We start from the raw sequence: 23,052 nt of genomic DNA on the forward strand, positions 1-23,052 counted from the left end.
GGAGAATGCCGGGGCATGAGATCATTAAACCCAGAAGATGCGCAGCATCCATTAAGTTGGTTATTCTTTGCCGATGAATTGCCCTTGAGCGGTCCTGAAGCTTGACTATTCTCTCCGGGGAGAGGAATATTAAACCCTTGGAGGTGTCGATGAGTGCTCCTAGATGAGAGAGGACCTGGGTGGGTGTGAGATGGCTCTTTTTTCTGTTTATGACAAAGCCGTGTCTTTCTAGGCACTCGACAGTTGTCTGTAGATCCTGCGAGGCTTTCTGACTGGAAACAGAACGGATAAGAAGGTCGTCCAAATATGGATAAATATGCACACTCTTTAGCCGGAGATGAGCTATTAGTGTCACCATGATCTTGGTGAAGATGCGGGGTGCCGAGGATAGGCCAAATGGAAGTGCTTTGTACTGGTAATGATAGTTCTGGTACGTGAAGCGTAGGAATTTTCTGTGAGGTAGTGAGATGGGAATATGCAGATATGCCTCTGTGAGGTCTATGGAAGTCAAATATTCTGCTTTGTGAAGGGCTTCTTTGATGGTTTGCAATGTCTCCATACGGAATTTTCGATATTTGACAAACCTGTTCAGATGCTTGAGGTCCAGAATTGGTCTCCAGCCCTTGCCCTTTTTGGCTACTAGAAATAAGATGGAATAAATACCTTCGTATTTTTCTATGGATGGTACTGGTTCTATCGCTCCTATTTGAAGTAGATGCTGTATGGCGGTAGATATGATGTGATTCTTGGTGGCGGATTGTGATGTGGGGGATGGGATGAACCGAGGGAGGTTGTTTCCAAAACTCTATGAGATAACCATGGGAAATGGTGTCCAGGACCCAGCGATCGTCTGTGGATTGTTCCCATGCTAGGAGGAAATGTTGAAGTCTCCCCCCGATGAAGGGTTCCCTGGCGTCAGAACTGCTGTCGTCCAGACCTTGAGGCCTGGAAAGTAGAAGGGGGTTTGGCAGAAGCGCTAGAGGAATTGGCGCTTCTGGGCTGAAAGCGGGATCTGGACCATGCTGGTTTAGGAAACCTGTAGCTTTTGGATCGAAAGGAAGATTGGTTAGTGGTCCGGAATGGGCGAAAGGATGTATAAGACCGGATGAGTTTTTTATCTTCTCGCCGGAAGGATGAAGGCATAACTTTTTTCTTATCCTTAGTCTCTATGAGGACATTTTTTAAGGCCTCTTCTCCAAAAAGGTGTGCACCTGTGAAAGGCACAGTCGCAAGATTTCCCCTTGAGGGAAGATCAACATTCCAGTGCTTAAGCCAAATGGAACGTCTGGCCACATTAGCAGCTGCTATGGAGCGGGCTGAAACTTGAAGCGCATCTTGTGTAGCATCAGCCAGGAAGGCAAAAGATTTAGAGAGTTTGAGCAGTCCTCTGTATAAAGTAGGCTGATCTAATTCCTTATTGTTTATTATGTCTTCCACCCATAAGATGGAAGCTCTAGCGAAAAAAGATGATACTGCTGAGGCCCTTAAAGCTAATGCTGAAGCTTCATGCGCCTTTTTTAAAGCTGTATCTGATCTTCTTTCACCGTGGTCTTTTAGGGGAAAGTCACCATCTTTTGGCAATACAGCACCTGAGAGCAAGGCCGCCACAGGGGCATCTACTAATGGAATTTTTAATTCTTCCATCACATTGTGAGGAAGAGTATAAAACCTCTGCGCTGTACTGACTCCCTTTTCCCCCTGGAGGAGAGATGTCCACTCCTCCTTCATTAATTTATTAAAGGAATTGGGAAAAGGTACCTCTCTGGTGGTTGGCTTGGGTTCTGGAAACATCGCTGCCCCTCTAGATAAAGATTGCTGTTTGTCGGGTTGTACTGGCTCACTAGCTAGAGAGACAATTGCTTTGGACGATAAAGGTAAAAAATCCTCTTTGTTAAAGAATCGATCAGCCGAGATATGGTCTGTAATTTCTATGTCTGACCATCCACCCTCCTCTCCTTCTGAAAAGAACTCCTGCAGTGACATTATGGAGGAATCACTGTCATGGTGGGGCTCAGCCAAGGGGGTCTTGGATTTGTTAGAGCGACCTTTGGCTATGGAGTGTGGGTCTGGAGAGCCGTCCCCAGAGCCTGCTGATGAGTGCAGACTATGGGAAGAATTGGGCTGTTTTGACCTGAAAGCCTTATTTTTGTTTTTTGTTTTATCATTGTTTTTATTTTTGTTTTCTAATTGTGGAGGAGGAGAGGAGGAAGACTCAGAAGTGTGCAAGCTTCTGGTGCGTTTTGCAGAACGGCTTGATCTCAAGGTTTGCTTGTCTAACAAATGGTCAGACAGATTATCCAGTACTGCCTTAGTGATCTGTGCTAAAACAGATTTATCTATTTGAGCCATGCTTAGGATAGGCGTTGGGGCTATCTCATTATTCTGTGGTTGAGCAATGGAGGAGGTGGAAGGAGGAGGGGCTTCCCTTTGCAAGTTGGAATCAAAACTGCAACTCAAAATGGCCGCCCGCTTTGTTTGGCGGGAAACATCCACGTGGGGGAGAAAGAATGGATTTGATCTCACCCTTGATGCTGTTGGAGCATCCAGCTGCTCCGTTGCTTCCTCCTCTTGTTCTGAGTGGAGAGGGTGGCGTGCTGAGCCCCCCCCCCACTCCCTCAGTCTCTGCCGCATCTTTTGAGGCCGGGATCGCACCGTTCCTGGTGTGTAAGAGACTCAGCGAGGGGCCTTGGCCTCCGGGCTGGTGATCTCTTTGATCCTCGGCAGCCTAAGCCGGCAAACTGGTTATCTCCTTGACCTTTCTGGCAGGTCATCCTTTTGTCTGCTGATGGCTTCCTAACGACTCTCACATGAGTCCTTGTTTTCTTTTTCTTTTGAGGCTTCGAAATGGTTTTCTTTGCCGGAGGGGTCATAGAGAATGATAGGCAAGCGGCAGAGAAAAGGAAGCAGAAAAGCGTTTTTTGTTTGTTTGTTTGTTTTTGGTAAGAGAAAGAAAGTCAAAGAGGGAAGAAGTTTAAAAAGTGTTAGAAATAGAGATAAGTATAGGCTTGAGATAGGAGGAGATGAGAAGTAGCTCTGTCCTGGGCGAAAAGCAGGGACGAACTGGCTAGGAGGAGCTTCAGACCAATAGAGGGCTTAAAACTCAGTCATGTGAGTCCCTGCTTTTCCTGGGCGATAGGGGGAGTTAACCCATTGTGGGATGCCTTCCTCACACCAACCTGGAGAATTCAACAACTCATGTGTAAAAAAACCCTTTGGGTTAACATTCTTTGTGAATCAGGTCACTGCTTACAAGGAACATGCTGATGCACACTGCCCAATTGCTCCCTCTGCAACTGAGAACAGCTGAACAAATGACTGACCCTCCATTCGCATTGTTGCAGCGTGGTTAGTAAGTCACAGAGGCTTGTTTATTTATTTATTTTATTTACAATATGTATATACTGCTCCATTCAAAATTTTTGAGTGGTTTACAAGATAAAATAAGATAAAAACTGAATAAAACACCTTAAAATAGATTTTTAAAGAAGCGAAATGAAAAGTGAACCATGGCTGGTCATTAAGGAAAGGCTTCCTGGAACAATGACGTTTTCAGGAGGCGCAAAAAGGAATACAAAGTTGGCATCTGCCTGACCTCCAGAGGCAGGGAATTCCATAGGAGGGGGGCCACCACGCTGAAGGCTCTACCACATGTTAACCCTACCACATGTGCTATTTTATTTATTTATTTATTTATTTATTACATTTCTATACCGCCCAATAGCCGGAGCTCTCTGGGCGGTTCACAAAAATTAAAACCATTCATAATATAAAACAACAGTATAAAACCATAATATAAAATACAATAAAAAAGCTCAACCAGATAAAAACAGCAGCAATGCAAAATTACAAATTTAAAACACCATGTTAAAATGTATTTATAGATTGTTAAAATGTTGGGAGAATAAAAAGGTCTTCACCTGGCGTCTAAAAGCATATAATGTAGGTGCCAAGCGAACCTCCTTAGGGAGCTCATTCCACAGCCGGGGTGCCACAGCAGAGAAGGCCCTCCTCCTGGTAGCCACCTGCCTCACTTCCTTTGGCAGGGGCTCACGGAGAAGGACCCCTGAAGATGACCTTAGGGTCCGGGCAGGTACATATGGGAGGAGGCGTTCCTTCAGATAATGTGGCCCCAAGCCGTTTAGGGCTTTAAATGTTAATACCAGCACTTTGAATCGGGCCTGGACCTGGACTGGCAGCCAATGAAGCTGGAAGCTGGAAAAGGACTGGCGTAATGTGGTCTCGTCGGCCAGTCCCTGTTAGTAAGCGTGCTGCCCTGTTTTGTACCAGTTGAAGTTTCCGGACCGTTTTCAAAGGCAGCCCCACGTATAACGCATTGCAGTAATCCAAACGAGAGGTTATCAGAGCATGGATAACTGTAGCTAGGCTATCTCTGTCCAGATAAGGGCGCAGCTGGTATATCAGCCTAAGCTGGTAAAAGGTGCTCTTTGCCACTGAGTTCACCTGTGCCTCAAGTGACAGTTCTGGATCCAAGAGCACCCCCAAACTACGGACCCGATCCTTTAGGGGGAGTGCAACCCCATCCAGGACAGGGCAAACATTCACCACAGATGAACCACCCGCTAGCCAGATTTCCCTAATTGGCCTTGTTGGCACAGCTTGCTATGTTGTCTGAAACTGAGCATCATAGCTTGTTTGAGGAGGCAGCAACCCTCAAATAACCCATGAGCTGTTGTTGGGTTATTTGAGTGTTGCTGCCCACCCCAAACAAGCTATGCTTCCTGGGTTCAGATAACATGACAAGCCGTGCCAGGAAGAATAACTATGGAAATGTGACTGGCACGCATAACAGGATTAAATAAGCCACGGTGGCTTGTTAATCACACCACAATCATGAGAACAGGACCAGTATGTCAAAGTTGAAAGAGATAAACATCGTATCATAATGAACTCATCCTTTTTCTTACAATGGCACTTTTTTCAAGTTACTCTTATTTGGGACAATACTAATAGTTAACACTTATATTAGATAATGCACACGTCATTCTGGACAACCAGATGTTTCAACATCATTCCAAAGATTAGTGGACAGTATCTTACTAACACAATACAAACACAATAAAGCAAACACAATGCGCGGAAGACGTTCCTGCAAATGGCAGTGCTACTACAATGATCGTGTCATGGAAAACTCTCAAAAAGTATGCAAGTGTGAAAATGAATATGACTAGGGCTCAGCTACAAGAATATTAAGCTGAAGGAACACAGTGGAAGAGGAGATTACAGTCTGACTAGGCTTGTCTTCACTGGATAAACAAGCAAAACTGAGACTTAATATTACCAGCTCACCAATACATATCAATGCCTATGTACAATTTGAATAAATCTGCATAGCTTAACTACCTATTTGCAGATCAGTCAACAGCTGAAGGTGGTTGTCATGGAAGCAGCTCACAGTTGTGCCCACGCAACAGCACCAAGAAACTGAACAAGTAGGTGGCTACAGGAAGAGCTGAACCCTGATAGTGCGAAGAGGCTGGAAAGAGAATTTTGCAGCATCAAGTTTTGCAATATCCATAAGTCACGGCTTAGAATAAATTTGCTTAGCAAATTTGCTTTCTTATGGGTATATGATTTGTTTTAAACGTAATTAAAACTCAATATAAAAACAACTGCCACTTCCCACGCTTTAACACACTCACACATCTTGTTAGTGAGCTTGTCTCTACCATGACAGGTATCATTCCTCAGCCGTGTTGTGTTTACAAGAAACCTACAATATACTGTGTAAAAGCCGTAGATTAAAAGGTAAATAAAGCCTTGCTCACATATTTGCAATTTTAAAAGGCTCTGAACTGAGCAACAAATGAATGTTTACCATAAAACCAACTGTTTTAATTGATGTTATTCCCTGCGCTTCTTCCCAAAATGCTCAAGGCAGTTAAAAACAAAAAACAAAATTTAAGACTCTAGCATCTTAATTATAATCCAAACCAAATAAGTACTAGGATATTTAAAGATGTTCCTAATATAAGCATTACATTGCTTCTGAAATGGACTCAGGGCATTTCTATGGTTAGTCCATTCTAACGAATAGGAAGCCATCTCAAAAGGCAGCTCCACTCTGGTTCCCTGCTATTTTTTTCTCCCTGTACAGGGGTATTCAAGGTACAGCAGGGCTTATGTGGGGAAAGGTGTTTTCTTTTGTGAAATAACACTCTAACAGAACTGGGCCAGGAAGTTAATTTGCAGCCCATATAACTCCCAGCACCGATTGAACCAATTCCCTCTTCCTAGCACTAGTCAGGTAGACAGGATGGGCTATTCTGCTCAATCTTGTGAATTATTTTAGTAGCCCTTTGTTTACAACAATGTAAGGGTCAAACCTAGAAATTACAAAGGCATGAATGAGGATTGCAAAAGTCCTTTTCGCCCAGCAGCTGTCATAGCTAATAAATTAACTGAAGTTAGTACTACATGCTGCTGGCCAAAAAAATACAAACTGCAGCACCAAGTCAGAGAATACCTCTAGATGACACTTTTGTTCCTTTAAGACTGGCAATAACCTGCAGCCCCTAACTATTATTATTATTATTATTATTATTATTATTATTATTATTATTTATATAGCACCATCAATGTACATGGTGCTGTACAAAGTAAAACAGTAAATAGCAAGACCCTGCCGCATAGGCTTACATTCTAATAGCATAGGCTTACATTCTAATATGTAACTTACTACTGACCAACTACTTCTGTCATACCTGAATATAGTTACACCAGCTACTCAACAATGGCTGTTAGATGCTGATTTAGAACTGGAACCATTATTCTAACACTAAACAAAATTGAGAAAGATTTCTCAGAGAAATAAACACATTAGATAACCATGAAGCCTGAATTCCCAGTGGCTTCCTACAGCAAAACACCACAACAGCGAAACCTGCTTTATCCTATTAAAGACAACTGGTCAATCCCAGTTACTGGTCAAGCCCAGGCTCTCATGGACCTCTCAGCAGCTTTTGATACAATTGACTATGGTATCCTACTGGATAGCCTGAGTTAGGATGGGGAGAGGGGAGCTGTGGCCCACTGGTTCAACTTCTGGATGGATGGCCGATTCCAGAAGATGGTGATGAAGGATTATTGCTCTGCTCTATGGCAACTGTGTTATAAGTTGTCTCAGAGCTCTATTTTATCCCCCATATTTTTCAACATCTACATGAAACCACTAAGAGGTTATCCGGGGATATGGGCTGAGACGCCACTACTATGTGGATGAACCCAATTCTACTACTTCTTTTCATCTAATACAGGAAAGGCAGTTGATATTCTGAACCACTGCTTGGACAGGGTAATAGACTGGATGAGGGACAATAAACTGAGGTACAATCCAGAGAAGACAGAGATATTTGCTGTAGGTGATTCATCTGTCCAGTTAAAAGGTGTTTAACCTGTTCTGGAAGAACAGGTTTGTAGTTTAGGGGTGCTCTTAGATTTGTCATTGTCACTAGAGGCAAAGGTGGCCACAGTGGCTTTGAAGGCTTTTTATCAGGCCGATATACCTACTACAACCCTACCTGGACAGAGACAGCCTCCCAACAGTTATTTACATTCTGGTAGCCTCCCATTAGGATTATTTCAATGTGTTATACCTAGGACTGTCTTTGAAAACAATCCAGAAATTCCCATTAGTCAAAGATAGGGCCGCTAGATTGCTAACTGGGACCAGTCAATGTGATCATATTATGCCAGTACTTTGCTGTCCGCACTGGCTGCCAATCCATTTTCAGGCCCAATTCAAGGTGCTGGTTTTCACCTTTAAAACCCTAAAGACCTTAGGACCAGGTTATCTGAAGGAGTGTCTCCTTCCATATCTACCAGCTCAGACCCTAAGGTCATCATTTGAGCCCCTCCTCCAGGCACTCTTGACAAATGAGGTGAGGCAGATAGCCTTTTCAGTGGTGCCATGCCATCCATAGAATCCCTTCCACAGAGATTATCATCTAGCACCTATGTTATGGCCTTTGGAGAATCAGATGAAGTTTCCAGGCATTTAAATAACTGCTTTTAATGCTTTTAAATCATAGCTGCAGGTGATTTTACTTGGGTGCTGTAGTGTTTTACTCTTTGCTGCTGGCTTTATCTTGGTTTTATTATGTACTGGTTTTATTCATTATTTTATGGTCTTAATGTATTGTACATCACCTAGAGAGCTTGGGTTATTGGGTGGTTTAAAATGCAATAAATAAATAGAAATTCAGAGTAGCAGAGGTATTGCTAGCCACTGCTTTTGCAAGTAACTGACTGCTAATGCAGGAGCCCAGTATAAAAATTGGTCACTCTTTCATGTGCAGGACAATGTATGCATATGTAAGTTTGTAAATCATCCGTGAAGGGCAATCTCACATAGCACAGATAGAGCAGTTAAGTCCCAGGGAGGTCAGTAGAACCTACTTACCAGTCTATTTACATGGGATTGTAAAATATCCTATCAAAACTTGAGTTGTTTTTTTAAACTATTTCCCCCCAAAAGTCTTCACCGCACTGCCGGTCATGTGCAAGACCGGCAGTGCAGAACCTAAATCCTGGGGGGTCAAATCTATTCCTTCAGGGGTTCCCAGAAGGCCTTGCCCACTTTCCCTGGCCACACCCCAATTGTTTTGTGATTTCCCAGCTTGTGTGCATTTTTTTCTAAAATGTTGAAATTCCTCTCTTACAGCTTATTTACTGGCAGAAGGAGCTTCAGACTAAAATATGCTGGTATTTTCAGTATTCTTGCCCAGCCCCTTTTGTCTTCAGCGCTGCCCACCACTGGAATGCAGCCCCCTAGAGCATCTCCCAACCAGAACTTGGCCCTCAGGCTGAGAGAGGTTCTGCACCCCTGGGCTAGACAAATCCCAGCACAGTGACATTTTCAGATATCATATATAGCACTGTGGACATTCCCTTCAAACATAACTGTAAACAGTTGACCAACTTTATACATCCAAAGACCTAAGATAAGTGTGGGAAGTGGTTCTTTCAGATGGGCTTGGCTGACTCGGATGTCTCCAAATCCAAGCTCTTGGAGACAACTCATGAACAAGTTTGACAGTCTAAAGCAGAGGTGGGCAATTTGTAGGTCAAAACATTGGGGGGATACAACTCCCATTAGCCCTAGCCAGCACCCCAATCATGAGTGGGGGTGCTGTGGGACAGAACATCTGGAGAGGATGTACATGAAGAACTGTGGGATGTACATGAAGACAGCTATCTCAAAGATAATTGGCTTTATAGAGTTTGAAAAGAACTGTTCTCCATATTGATATATTTGCACTTCAGTTTTGCAAATTATATGTAATAGTTCTTCTTAAACTGCATATGAGTCAGCAATGAGTGAGATGGTTGTCTTTATGCAGTCATGCACGTTTACAGCCCAACAATTCCTACATGTCAAGCTTGTTCACGATTGTCTCCAAGAGGATGGCTCAGGAGATATCAAGCATATATACCTGAAAGAACAAACTCTCATGTTCAGCCCAGGTCTCCATGTTGATAACACTAAGTGAGAGGTTGGGCCTGAAAGAGATGGTCATTTTGCTATATGCAATACCTATGTGCCATAAGTAATAGGATCTATCCAGCCTCTGCAATTACGTTTCTTCAGCAAATATGGGCTGTGTCCAGATTCAGTCATACTAAGTTAAAACCCATTGATTTCTACTCTGACTAAAACTGGATCCAGGCTGATTAATCTTTTAACATATATTTGAAAGTATATTTTGCCTCCTTTGCAAAATTCCATGCGTGCAACTTCCACATGCAATGTTCAGTGGGTAGCCAGAAACAAAATTATTTTGGCTCTGTTACTAAGCTCCTGCAAGTGTCAGAGGCCACCGAGGAACCCATAAATGCAGTTCTAGAACAAATGCCCTGCTAGATGAACATAAAACTTTGTCTGATCTAACACCATGCCATAAACTAGATTGCTGCATGCTAAGGAGTTATTCTAGAATGCATCAGGAATGAGGTTTATAATCAAGGTTGCAGTAATTTATCAGTCTAATATATTTGATAAAAACACTAATGCGTTCTGTTCTGCAACCCATTCCATTGAAAACAACAGAACTTACATCCATGTAAGTATGCCTAACAAAAGGCTGCTAGAACAAGGTGCCAATATTTTATTTTTGCTTGCATGTGTAGAGTTTGCTCTACTCCTAAAGTGCACAGCTTCAGTTTACTAAAACAGTATAGATGCCTTGTACCAAACAGGAAGCAATGTACAATGAGTGCAGAGTGACAAGGCACGCATAATGATATGGATCAAGGCAACATCTGGTAATAGCGATTATGCCTTATTATATTCTACAATTGTTAAAATCAACATGAAGAGTTATATTTAAGACATGCCAGCAATTCTGAATGTCATACCTGATAAAGGATTCACTCATATACTATTGAAATATTTAGCAAACTTGCTGCTAAACCCCTGCCCCCAACAAATGTTTTTTTAAAAAGAAGTCATGCTGAAGCAAATGCATATATTCCATTGACACTAGAAGTTAAATTTGCAGCAAAATGTACAATTTAGAAAATTCTGCAATTTTGAAGTGTAAATTACACTTCTACAAACTGCTTTGATTCTCATACAACACAGTCCAATTCTAACACGACTTGATAAATTGACTTACTCTCAATGAAATATGCTTAAGCACACCTCTTGTTATAGGGTACACACTAATACACACATTCTCATAATTGTAACATACTCATTTCAACATCCTTACACACAATAAGCATGTCATAGACACAGTAGCTTTAACTTGACAGACAATAAGTTAATTAATTAAACTTTGACACCCTAATAGCAGATGATTTTTCTTCATATGTCCAATGCTTCTTCAGTTCCAAAGCCAGTAAAATGCAGATGCTAGCCAGCAAGAAGCACAACAATACATACATATCTGTATCAGCCTCGGTACAGATCATCATCATAATAAGCTGCTGCATTTTATATACTGAGTCATCAAGGCTTAGAAAGGAAAAACAATACATTCAAGAGGCTCATGGCAGAGAGGAAGCAGAAAGAATTCCTAGTTTCTTTGGTACAGCCACATCCTCACTCCTCTTGAACTGTTTAGCTTGGCTTCCTAAAAAGACTGCATCTGTTTTACAAACATACAGGTTCTGAAGCACTCAAGACCTCCAGAGTACTTCAAAACTATTAGGAACTTGTTGACTTGCAATTTTTGTGACCTCAAGTTTAAATGAAACAAAGAGAAACTCTCATAATACATAACTAGCCAGTGGAACTGTGTTACAACCTCGTGGCAGAAATGGTGTTTCTAAAAGGGATTAAGTAGAGGGACCAGAGAACTATATCAGTGACTATTAATCCTGATAGCCAAACACATGAATTCATATTCAGAGGCAGAATTCTTCCATATAGCACCTGCTATTTATACAAACACTCCCATTAAATCGTTTAAAAAGCCCCTACAGGTCATCCAGCGGGCCACTTTCTGTAGGCAGAAGCCTAAACTTAGACAGACCATTGGCCTGATCCCCACACGACAGTTCTGACGTGCTGTATCGTGTCCAGCACCCGGCAAAACAGCAGGATTATTATTGTTATTCATTTTCATTTTGTCTCGTGGCTAAGGCAGAGCCAGCGTTTGCTTGCATGAAGGCTAGGAAGTAGCTACGAGGCTCTTCCACCTCCCCACATACAGGGACGTGTGAAACCCTCCTTACGGGCCAGTCCTTTGTCGTTACACGCTTCTCAATATTTTGGTCCAAGCCACGGAGTTGGAACTTTTTTCTTGGAAACGGGTTGCAACGGAAAAACGAGAGAGAGAGATACACACACACACACACAAAAGGAAACCCTGATTCCGCCTGCGCGATATCGAAGCACAAACGCTCCTGCGTGGCTGGAGAGCTCCGTTTCCAAGTCTGAGGCGAGGGGGGCGGCGAGGGGCACCTCAAGGCAACCCAGCTTCCCCCAAAAGGACACGCACGCGCGTGCGCCCACCCCACCCCACCCCACCCCCAACCTTCACTTTTGGCCCCACAGAAACAACGCCGAGCGCTGTCAAAGCGAAAACAGACCTGCCCGGGCAAGCCGGAACATGCCTGGCTCAAAGAAGCGACCTCCTCGACCTCCTCCTCCTCCTCCCACTTCCCTCACACCCCGATGAGCAACGCCAGTCGGCGACTCCCGTTAACGGCACACGACCCCTTGGGGACAAAACAGCCCTGAGGCGCCTGGGAACACGGATAAAGCCCGAACGCGGCGATCGGGAACGCAGGCGGCCATCCGGCCCGCGACCTCCTACCGTCTTGAGGGGGGGGGAGCCGCTTCTCCCGGGAGGGGGCGCGAACCCGGGGCCACTGCCCCCTCCTTCGCTAGGCGCTCTAAGGGGGAGCGGGACACCCCGGAAGCTCTTCCTGCGGGCACGCCCTATGCCAGCCAGCGCCCTATAGGAGAGACGCGAGCCGGCCCTCGGCCGCGTCATCAAACTGCTTCCGGGTCCCGTCCGCCACAAACGCTCCTTAGCAACCGCGTTCGGTTGCTAAGCGGAAGTTGGCTGGGATGAGGCAGGACGAGGTCACGTGGTGTGTGGGGGTGGGGTGGGGGTCTCCTCGCTGAGAAGAGTTGCTCTGTGTTGGGACTCAGGGGGCCGCTGGACTGCCTGTGGTGAAAGCCTGAGGTACATGGGAAGATGAAGACGAGACACAGGGCCGGTGTAATACTTCCCAGAGACATAGACATGAAGATGCCAGGGAGACTGGAGCAGGCAGGGACCACCGGAGCCTGCTTTAGTTGGACCCCCCGTCCCCCAGGGCTAACATCTTCACCCTGTGGGGAAGAAGAAGGAGCTGTTGGTTTGCCCCTCCATTGGGAGATGAGAGGACAGAGCAAGGCCGTCCCACCAGCCTAAACAGTCTCCTTAATTTCTTTTTATTTTCTCCCTCTTCCCTCCCCATCCCCTTTTCCTTGTGTGTCATGTCTTTTTTAGAATGTAAGCCTGAGGGTAGGGACTGTCTTCTTTATTGATAAATTGTAAGCTGCTCCGAGAGCCTTTTGGCTGAGGTGCGGGATAAAAATACACTAAAATAAATAAATAAATAAATAAAGCAAGCCGAGCTGGTCCATAAGAAAAATCTCCACATCCACAGTTAGGGAATGTCTTTATTACGGCCAAAGATGGACTGCAGTGTGGAGCATACTGTTTTGGCTGATCCTAAAAATGGTATTGACTGTCCCTGGATTTTGGAACATCCCAGAGAGGTTTGTACCATTTTAAGGACTAACGGATTTAGGACGCAAATCCTATGGGCGGAAAAAGGCCTACAACTCCCAGCATACCTGGCTAGGGAATGCTGGGAGTTGTAGGGTTTTCTTGTCTAAACAGGTATAGGATAGCACCTGTAGTGTACATCTATGCATGTTTACACAGGCTGTTTCATCTCTTAACTCAATACATGTAAGGAACAATTCTCATCACCTTTCCTGGTATTATTCAATTTATATCCCGCCTACATACAGACTACCCTAGGCAGCAATATTCCCCATTTGACAATGTCATTATGGAGCAGGGGTTGGACTCGATGGCCTTATAGTCCCCTATATTCTGATTCTATGATCATCCATGTTGAATAAGCATTTAGCCTTGATTTTACCTTTGACTCGCTCGCTTTCCTTTGTTCCCCATATCCAGATGCATTGCTTCTCCCTTTACAACAGCCTTGTCTAACCTGGTGCTCTCCAGTTATTGTTGACTACAATTCCCATCAGCCCAAGCAAGCAAGCATGTCTAATGGACAATAATTGTGGGAGTTGTCCAAAACACCTGGAGGGCACCAGTTTGGGGACAGCTGCTTTACATTGCAAAAATACACCCTGCAAAGACCTGTGTTCTTGTACTCTTAAAAGAAAAAAACAAGGCCTCTTAAAAACGTATCTTTCTAGACAAGCCTTCCCTGGACTGTAACCTATTCTGGTTTTATGTGATTTTAAATTTTTTAATCTGGATTGTTATAGTATGGTTTTAGTTGTAAACTGCCCAGAGAGCCTAGGCTGTTGGGTAGTATAAATATGTAATAAATAAAGTTGATGGTGCTGTATAATTAAGTCTAATTTCGATTGAACTTGCCAGTAATTGTGTTTAGCATTACAACATTATTGTGACACAAACCTTCATGGACTATAGCTCAATTTATCCAAAAATTGAAGCATTATCTTCATTTGGCAGATGTTATATAAAGTATAGAGGGGGGGGGAATGTAATCAATAGGAGCAAAAGGTCATGAAATACAAGTTATTGTCTATGCCTTTACTATACAAAGTCCAATTGTAAACAAGAGAAACACAGTGCCAATTCATTATAGCAATAATTGCAGCTAATGTATAGCAGTAATTGCAGCTAATCCAGTGCAAATCCACCCTTAAGGAAACTGAAACTACATTGGTTTATGGCATTTGAAATTTTATCTAAACACCTAAGAAATACAATTTAAAGCTGTTTAAGTGTAGACATCTTTTCATACAGTTTTGCTAGCTTTTTATCTACTAGAACAAAAAAGCCTACTTTCCAGTTAACCAAATTTCTAGTAAAGGCATACAAACATCTCACTTTTTAAAATATTGGCTATTATTCAAAACTTTTTTTAATTGAGTTTTTAAATATTTAAGTTTGCAAAACTTCTACAAAGTTGACGTTTTGAAGAATGAAAGGACGGTTTCTCTTAAGTAGGAGAATGTGCATCTATAATCTAGCCAAGGCAGCTGGTTTATTTCCTGTAATTTCAGGTTTAAATTATGGAGCATTGCTACTACAACCTTACACAAAATAGCTTTTAAGTAAGCCTGCAAAACTGATCAAGGTTACAAGAACAGCAACTTGGAGACATTGCCTACCAGCTCTTTCTTTTAGGAAGAAAACAATATAAAAGCTTCAAGTCAAACCATATTTTAGTATATAGTGGAGCTAGGGAAAGCTGAGTGTTCCTCTACCCACCACTTCAAAAGTTTGACACAGGGAAAACAGAAATGTGTACATGTGTGGTAGACCCCTCTAGTCCTTAAAAGGCTGTTATTGAACAAACCTCTATCTGTATATAGCCCTTAAGCTTATTACACTGATGAAATATTGCAGCCTTCAGAAATATGAAAAAAAAATCTATTCTCATTCTTGCTGTAACATTAAAGCAATGCTAAGAGAACATAAGAAGAGCCCTGCTGGATCAGACCAAGGGTCCATCTAGTCCAGCACTCTGTTCACACAGTGGCCGACCAGCCATCCGCCAGGGATGAACAAGCAGGACATGGTGCAACAGCACCCTCCCGCCCATGTTCCCCAGCAACTGGTGCACACAGGTTTATGTATAACTATGCAACTTTCCAAAACAGTCTTAGGTTAGTCTGGTCTTTCTTTGACCAAATATGTACAGGTGGGAAGGCCTTTTGGAGTCACAGGATAGAACGGAACAAAAACTATAGCTCAGACCTTGGTCCATTAAGCAGTCATACTTAATCTTCCTTTGATAAGACACCTGGGAAATGTCAGTTCCCCCAATTAAGAAAAATAGAAGTTACTTACAAAGTTCCCTTAGCCATTAATCAATACAGAGCTGCTTTTTGGTTGAACATGAAAATGCTTAGTGGGTGTGAGAAAGGTTTAGTCTTACCAGAAAACAAAAACAGAAGAGTTGTGAGGGGAACAAAGCAGCAGGAACACATTTCTTTTTCTCCTGATGCCTGTTTTTATGCTTCCGCTTCATTTTTTCTTCTAAATCACTGAAGAAAGACCTTGTTTTTCTAGGTTTCTAAGTTTTCATAGAGTAGTTTTGTGCTTTGTTGTTTGCAGATGCATGAGTAAGTTTTCCTGTGCTGATTATTTGCCACAGGTACTTTTACAGGTCTAATTGGATTAATTCTTTCTAGTTTTTACTGCTCATATTTTCTGTTTTCCCCCTTTTGTGTAATGGCGTAATTTACATTTAATCTCTTGTAGCGTTTTTTAAACAAATTCATCCTTATTTCTTCCTTTTGGTATTACACTTTTTCTAATTTTATAGAAGTGGTATTTTATTTTTAAACTTTTTGACAATATGTTTCACAATGATGCTTCTATTCTTAGTTCCACTATATTGGGTCATAGCTATGAATTTCTGTTGTACAGTGCTAAGCAGCTAGAACTGCATAGAAACTTAAATGCTTTTAAACTAGATGGCTAGACTGGAAGAAGTAATAAGATTTATTGTTCTGTATTGTATTGCATTGCCTTGTGTACTACATTGAATTGAGTTTATATACTTTCACCATTTGTATGCTGCAATTCCAATGAACCTCTCAAATTTTACTTACCATCTGCGTCTTGAGTCCTTTCTGGTTATGTAACTGAGCTCACTGGAGCAGAAATGGAGCAAAATAGAACCTAGTCTTTATATTATACATACACAGTTGATGTTTGCAAGTTTCAAAATTATGGGTTGGATTCAGACTTAGACATACTTACAGTAGACCCAAATCAATGGGACATTAGTTATGACATTGATTTCAATGGGTCTACTCTCAAACTGGATTCCACCTAGTAACACTTCAGCAAATCTTTTCTAACCTGTGTTTTCAAATGAGATTCTCAGCCATCTTTTATCCACATTAACACTAGCCATTTAGCCACACAATTCTGTTAAACAAGATTAGTAACTAAATTGAAACCAGTTATCTACTTCAATGTTTTTTACCCTGACACGTGTTAATCTCCACTTACCAGCAATCCTAATATTCATCACCTTTCCAGAGAGTTTCAAAACTTTTCAGAAGGTCCTATTTAAAGAGGGCTCTGCTTAGTTTCTCGACATATGGCATATCACTCTTAGACTCTACAAGTACAATTGGCTTTAGAATATGTATATTCTGATCCATCTGGGCAACTGAATCAACCATCACCATCATGCTTTTTACCTCCTCCCTCCCCATTGCTCTTTCCTTGTGTCTCGTTTCATATTGTAAGCCTGAGGTCAGGAGCTGTCTATGATTGATTCTGTAGGAGACCTTTTCCTGAAGAGCATTTTGGCCCTATTAAACTAGAAATGAAGAATACAGAAATACAATTATACTATCATTACTTTGTAAATTATTTTATTATAAAGCAAGTTCTATTTCATCAGATACTTTCAGTTCAACCTTCTCAAGGTCTCAGAACGAAAGGGAAGGCATATCCCATCAAAATACAGTTGGAGGTTGTGCAACAAAGTTTTAACAAGACAGTCTTAACACTCACATGGCATTGAAGTATAGGAAGTGCACAAAGAAGCAAAGAGCATTTAACATCAATTGGTTACCAATTAACTCAGCACTGCAACGCTTTATTGATAGCTAAGCTCCTAGGAAATTTTAATATCCTCAATTCCCTTACAGTCATTCAAGTTTTAGGTCAATTCAGTAAACGAAACAGCATGCTAGGCTTTTATAAAGACTTGTATTCAAACCAAATATTTGTAATATATACAGATGTACACACAAAGCCACCTCAGATATGGTACATGGCAAGACCTTTGAGCAGAAGTGGTGAGACAAGCTCACATTTGTTCCTCTTCCGAGGATGCTTCATGTTCTGTAGAGTAAGGAGGCAGAGGACGGGCTCTGTGAAAGGAAAGAATCTCTGTATATAAAACGCTTAGGTATGTTTCCGTAAAGGCTTCAGCTGATACAGGTTGCTAAGCAACAGTAACAATGTGTAATGTCAACTGATACAGGTTGCTAAGCCCAACTTCTCCGGGCTTTCCAAGGTAAACCTACCCCCCTTTCTGCCTCTTCGCTCCCCCCCCCCCACAAAGGGGGCAGCGTCACAGTCTGGATCATGAGCGAGGCACGGCCGGGGCCCTTGGTGGCCAGGTGGGAGGCCGTTTGCTTGCTGCGAGCCCAGGCCCCTGCCTAATCTCATGCAAGCTGGGCGGGCAGCCCAAGGCTGACAGGAACCCCGGGGAGAGGGGGACACCTGCTACTACTCCCCCTGACCTCCCTGCCCCCCAGGTCTGCCAGACAGCACTGTATCGCCGGCCTCCAAGCAGCCCGCGCCCCCACGATATTTAACTAATAAACTTTAAGATATGCTACAACGGCGTACGTTACGCCAGGTACAGTTAGTAATACAGAAACCAATTACAGAATGGTTGGGATGTTCTCCGGTTAGCAGATCCTTGTAGCTGAGATTAAATTAAATAACAACAAAAAAAGTATTTCTAAATTTCCTTTTTTCACTTTTTATTTTATATGAAAAAAGGAAGGGTATGATTAACAAAAGTCCAAGACATGAATATCATCAGGATGCCCAAGAAGGAGTCACAACTTCAAACTATTTGACACGATCATGACACATCAATACAGCAACTCACACTGTCTTTTCTATCAAAATTGCTACAAATAATATATCTTGGGTTTATTACAAAATAAAAATAATGTTTTAATAAAGTTTCCTCTAAACTTTAGCACTAAACTTCTGTATGTCCAGGGACCATTTCTGCCCCCCACCCACTCCCCGCTTTTGGGTGCTATGTAGCCATTATGGATGCCATTTTGTTCCAGGGGAGAAAACACTTGAAATTGGAGGGTAAAGGAGGGGGGCTAGGGCCTTCTCCGTGGTGGCCCCTCAACTGTGGAACAATCTCCCTGATGAGGCCCGCCTGGCGCCAACATTGTCATCTTTTCAGCGCCAGGTCAAGACTTTTCTCTTTTCCCAGGCATTTAGCAATATGTAATGACTGTGGGTCCGTTTTTTGGCTCATTGTTTTTAAAGTTGTTATAGCAGTTTTAAATGTATGTGTATTTTGCTTGTTTTTGTGGTTTTTAATCTTTGTATATTTTTTTAAAGTGTTTTTATCTTATGTGAACCGCCCAGAGAGCTTCAGCTATGGGGCGGTATACAAATGCAATAAATAAATCATAATAGGGGGCAGCGGCAGCTATGTGCAGCTTTTGGGATGCATGTTGCCCACCCCAGAAGGGAAAACAAGCCAAAGAGACTGTGCTCTGGGTGAAATAGATAATTCTGTCCAGCTGGCAACCAAAATGGCTTGTCTGATGCAGCACATCTGCCAGATCACTGGTGCTCAAGTGCATCAAGCTCAGCAGCATTAAAATATCCCTCAGCTAAACAACTATGGAATATTTTAGGTCACAATGTGGATTAGATATTGAATCTGTCCTTTGATAAGGAATGCCTGAGTCCTAGTTGATTGGCAGACATGACGGTTTATACCCCAGGGTATTTTTGAAATGAGCTAGACAGAACAATTCATAGACTGCATGCCCAACATCCCGGGACCAAAACACTTAATATAAATAGATGGGGCCACTCAAAGCAGTTGAAATTTATGAGACATTTCTAATTGGATTGCAGACCTCCAGCTCACCATACCAATTGTCCCAGTCTGTTTAGAATAAGCTGTTCACATTCCTCATTCCTCATTTGTTAAAATACCACAGATCCCAATGGGCCGTATTCAGAATACTTGGCTATTTAGAGGGACTGAAGTAAATATCCTATACTAAGCACACTCAGTTTTTGTTGTCTTGAATTGGAATTAGTTTTCCAATTTGGTTTAAACAACATTCTTCTGTGGCCTTCCTTGATACACACAGAAAATAATGAATGTCATATACTTCTTCTCTAGAAATGTAATCTTGAAGTCAGGTTTCAGAGCTTATATGATTTAAATTAAGGCACCTACAGAAAGTTTTCTTGCCCACATATTTCTGGGAAATGCTCTGAACCGGTTTTTAAAATCATAAAAAAATCAACGAAGCAAAACTGTTCTGAGCATTCTGTCCGTGGCAAAAAGTAGCCTTCACCCCACCCAAAAAGGCCACTAGGTCAGAGTTTTCGGGAAAATCCTAATTTGGCACCTATTTCCCATGGAACAATTTTACCAAATGCTGTACTGAGTGAGTGAGTGAGTCTTATGACTTCAAGTTGCATCAAGAGCCAAGTCAGAAAGCTGATTTATATGTTTAAAAGCCAAATTTGAAGTGGGTCTTGCAATCCCCTCAGTGCTTCACCAATCAATAAAAGACAAGGCTTGCCACATCACTAGGGGTGCAATCCTATGCATGCTTAGATAGGGGGAAAAAGTCTTACAAATGGTGAATTGTTCTAGACATGCATGTATCTTAGAGATATATTACAGTGGGAAAGTAGAGACACCCATTCTTACTTTCGTCTATGCTTTTCTATTCCGCTGCATCCTGGCTCCTCATCGTCAGAGACCTGGTTCTCTTTCTCTGAATGCTTTGAGGACTGACAGAAGAATTCTCCAATTCCTTTTTGCCATGGCGGAATTGGTCTCACGCACACTGGGTTGCCACCCGTGTACTTACTCTCAGCTGCAAAAGATAAACTTGAATGCATGAGGAAATGCAAGCTATCAGGAGCAGCCTATCTTCAAAGTATAGCAGGGAGGGCTGATTAAAGCAACTAGCTGCCAGGGTCTAGTATATTTATCAGAAGCAAGGCCCAGCACAAACCTATACAAATTTACTCATAAGCCCTGTCGATTTTAATTGACACTCCCAAGTATGCATATCCAAAGGATTCCATAGGTTTAGCACATTGGGGTGGATGTTACATCAGACATCTGCCTTTTCAAGAAAACTGCCAAAGGGCAGGTAAGACGACCCACCCCACTATTTGTGCTCTACAGCATCACTGGTTTCCAAACATCTGAAGCACAGTGTTTTCTGCATCAAATTTGGGGAGTATGTCTCATTCTTAATACTTGAAAGTTTGCTTTTTTAGCGTGTGCAAGAATAGGAAAATTCCTTAGCAGAGTTCCACCACTCTGCCTCCAATGATACCATCAGGGCAGTCCTCTTGGGCAAAGGCCCAGAACCTCTATAGCAAAATGAGTGTGACGGACCCCAAACGCAGCAGTTCACAGTAAGTGAAGCACTGCACACTACCCAGTGGAGGAGGCTGGTAGCTCCGACATCACTGAGGCAGTGAATCCACTCTTGGTTTCAGCCAGAACCAGACAAAACTCTAGAAGAGCTATCCAAGGTGCAGAGACTAAAATTACCTACCTGCACCATTGCCGACCTCATGTTTATGCATGTCTCACTGATCTGATCATGCCTCATGACTGGTTGAAGGCAAGCCTAGAACAGTGACTCTTATGCAGAGAAGCTCTCCTCTGAAAGCTGGTAATTGTGCTGCAGCTCTGCATTGGGAAAGACCCAATCACAGAACACGGCACAATTACCTGTCTGTTTTCAGCAGAAGCCAATTAAAAGCGGGCAAGGCCAGGTAGCTGCAGCAGATTATAACAGGGCATTTGGGCTCATTGGGACCTTTATTTAATTATCTTGCAACATGCTTCTTGAATCATGGCACACAGTTTGATAATTACTACCCTACATTAACTCCCACAGCTATACATTTTGGTGAGTCTTAAAATCCTAGTATAACATAATAACACTGAGACGGAAACGATACATAACCTACCCATATTTATATTCATATCAGCAGCAGTACATGTTTACCAGGATGCTGCCTTCCATATGCATGTCAAGTGCAAAGGCAGAAATTTAGAGAAAGCCTTTAAAGAAAAAGTAACCCACAACACATATCTGTGAAGAATGGCCAACACGGCGGCAGTCCTGCCCAGTTAGTGTTGCTCAGTTTGGCTTCGGCCTCTGTGCCGGGAGAAGGGAGTTTCAGAGAACATTCCTTAGAGATGGTCTCATGGTTTGGATAATTGGTTGTGTCAAACCCTCCCTGTCTGGTGGGAGTAATACATGTTGTGGGTTATCAGTTTAGCTCAAATAGCCAAGGCCACACTAATTGGAGTGCTCATCATTTACAGCAGGGACATGGCCTGATGAGGGAGGGGGTGCCAGCGACCCGAGACAGGCCTGGGATTGGCTAGCGCGAGTCACGAGGCCTGTAGGCCCAAGAAGGAATAAAGGAGTGGGCAATCAGGGGCCAGCCATCTTCCCTGGACTTGTGCGTAAGTAAAGTGGAAGATCCCCGGTGAGCTGGGTAAACGCTTGGTCTTTAGTTAGGTTTCTTATGTTCCAGTGTCTGGAGGTTCCAGGGGAATCTGCTTGCCTTAGGGGATGGTTCTGGGTTGGATTAGAGACTTAGTTGATTGCTGTGTGGAACTGTTTGTTGTGAAGTGTGTTTTTAACCTGTTAATCCATTTCTTCTGTAAAGTCTGTTTTTAAAGTATTGTCCCAACTTTCCCCTTCCAATATTTTATTATCTGTGTTATTTCTGTGTTTGGCTGAAGCCTTACTTGTTAGTCTAGTCTTTGTAATAAACTGCTTCAGTCCTTAAATGTGTGTGAGTGCTTTTATTTCCCAAAGTGCTGGCTTGGGTAGGATTAGGATGGGGGCTATCCGGGGAATTGGATGTTTGGTCCAGAAGCCTACCCTGCAGGGAGGTTGGGTTGACACCTGCTTCCCTTCACAATATCCAAAGCCACAATAAAACCAGCCAGGAAACTACTTCTGCCAGCCCCACACTATAAACTTACCTTTCCGTGATGTAGGAGAGGAACTCACATTAGCATTTCCAGAGCCCAGGACTTTCCGGGGTGCCCTCGCAGCTACCACTGGCATTGGAGAAGGAAAACTTTTAGAGATTATAAAGCGATTGATTCTTCCACAACACACACACAAGTTTAACTTGTACACTGGGGCTACACAGTGTACAAGTTTGTAATACAAGTTCCTGTATTACAAACTGTCATAGCTGCTGGTTGTAAGAAATACCCTATATAGGAAATATATTTAAAGGCATTCCCTTTATAGGGGAAAAAAGAAGTAAAGCATGCAAAATGTATGTAGCGTAATAAAGAAATGCAAAGCCCGGTTGTAAGAATAAAGCAACAGTGCAATAGATAATACTGTTTAGTTGTAAATAAACATGATTTAGTGTCCAGATTTGCACCATTGTTTAGTATATATATGATGCAGAATCAATGGGGAACCTTATTTAAATCAATCCACCCTGGTTCTACCAAGTTCAATAGGCCTTTGTCCCAGAAAAGTGGATGATTGCTGTCCAATCATGAAATGTAATTAAATGTAAATGTAATTAA

At 42.5% G+C, this 23,052-nt stretch overlaps 2 protein-coding genes across 2 annotated transcripts in view; both read right to left on the reverse strand.

Moving 5' to 3' along the window:
• The window catches only part of CSNK1G1 (casein kinase 1 gamma 1), a 48,166-nt gene extending 42,748 nt beyond the window's left edge, over positions 1–5,418 (reverse strand). The window contains exon 1 of the mRNA XM_063142740.1: positions 5,362–5,418. The gene's annotated coding sequence lies outside the window, so the exon portion shown is untranslated. The remainder of the gene's footprint in view (positions 1–5,361) is intronic.
• Positions 5,419–17,118: 11,700 nt separating this feature from the next.
• On the reverse strand, positions 17,119–22,581 carry PCLAF (PCNA clamp associated factor). The gene is made up of 3 exons (XM_063142331.1): positions 22,486–22,581; positions 20,167–20,335; positions 17,119–17,596 (listed from the first exon to the last, which is right to left on the reverse strand). Exons 1-3 carry the CDS (start codon positions 22,568–22,570, stop codon positions 17,533–17,535), a joined length of 318 nt encoding a protein of 105 aa, XP_062998401.1. The 5' UTR covers positions 22,571–22,581; the 3' UTR covers positions 17,119–17,532.
• Between the last annotated feature and the right edge of the window lie 471 nt (positions 22,582–23,052).

Source organism: Elgaria multicarinata, chromosome 16 (assembly GCF_023053635.1).
Source record: "Elgaria multicarinata webbii isolate HBS135686 ecotype San Diego chromosome 16, rElgMul1.1.pri, whole genome shotgun sequence".
Classification (NCBI taxonomy): Eukaryota; Metazoa; Chordata; class Lepidosauria; order Squamata; family Anguidae; genus Elgaria; species Elgaria multicarinata.

Coding starts and splice junctions, on each gene's coding strand:
- PCLAF (XM_063142331.1), bottom strand. CDS start 22,570: ATGCCAGTGGTAGCTGCGAGGGCACCCCGGAAAGTCCTGGGCTCTGGA. Junction 20,336..22,485: donor CTCTCCTACATCACGGAAAG/GTAAGTTTATAG, acceptor TATCTTTTGCAG/CTGAGAGTAAGTACACGGGT. Junction 17,597..20,166: donor ATAGAAAAGCATAGACGAAA/GTAAGAATGGGT, acceptor TTCCTTTCACAG/AGCCCGTCCTCTGCCTCCTT.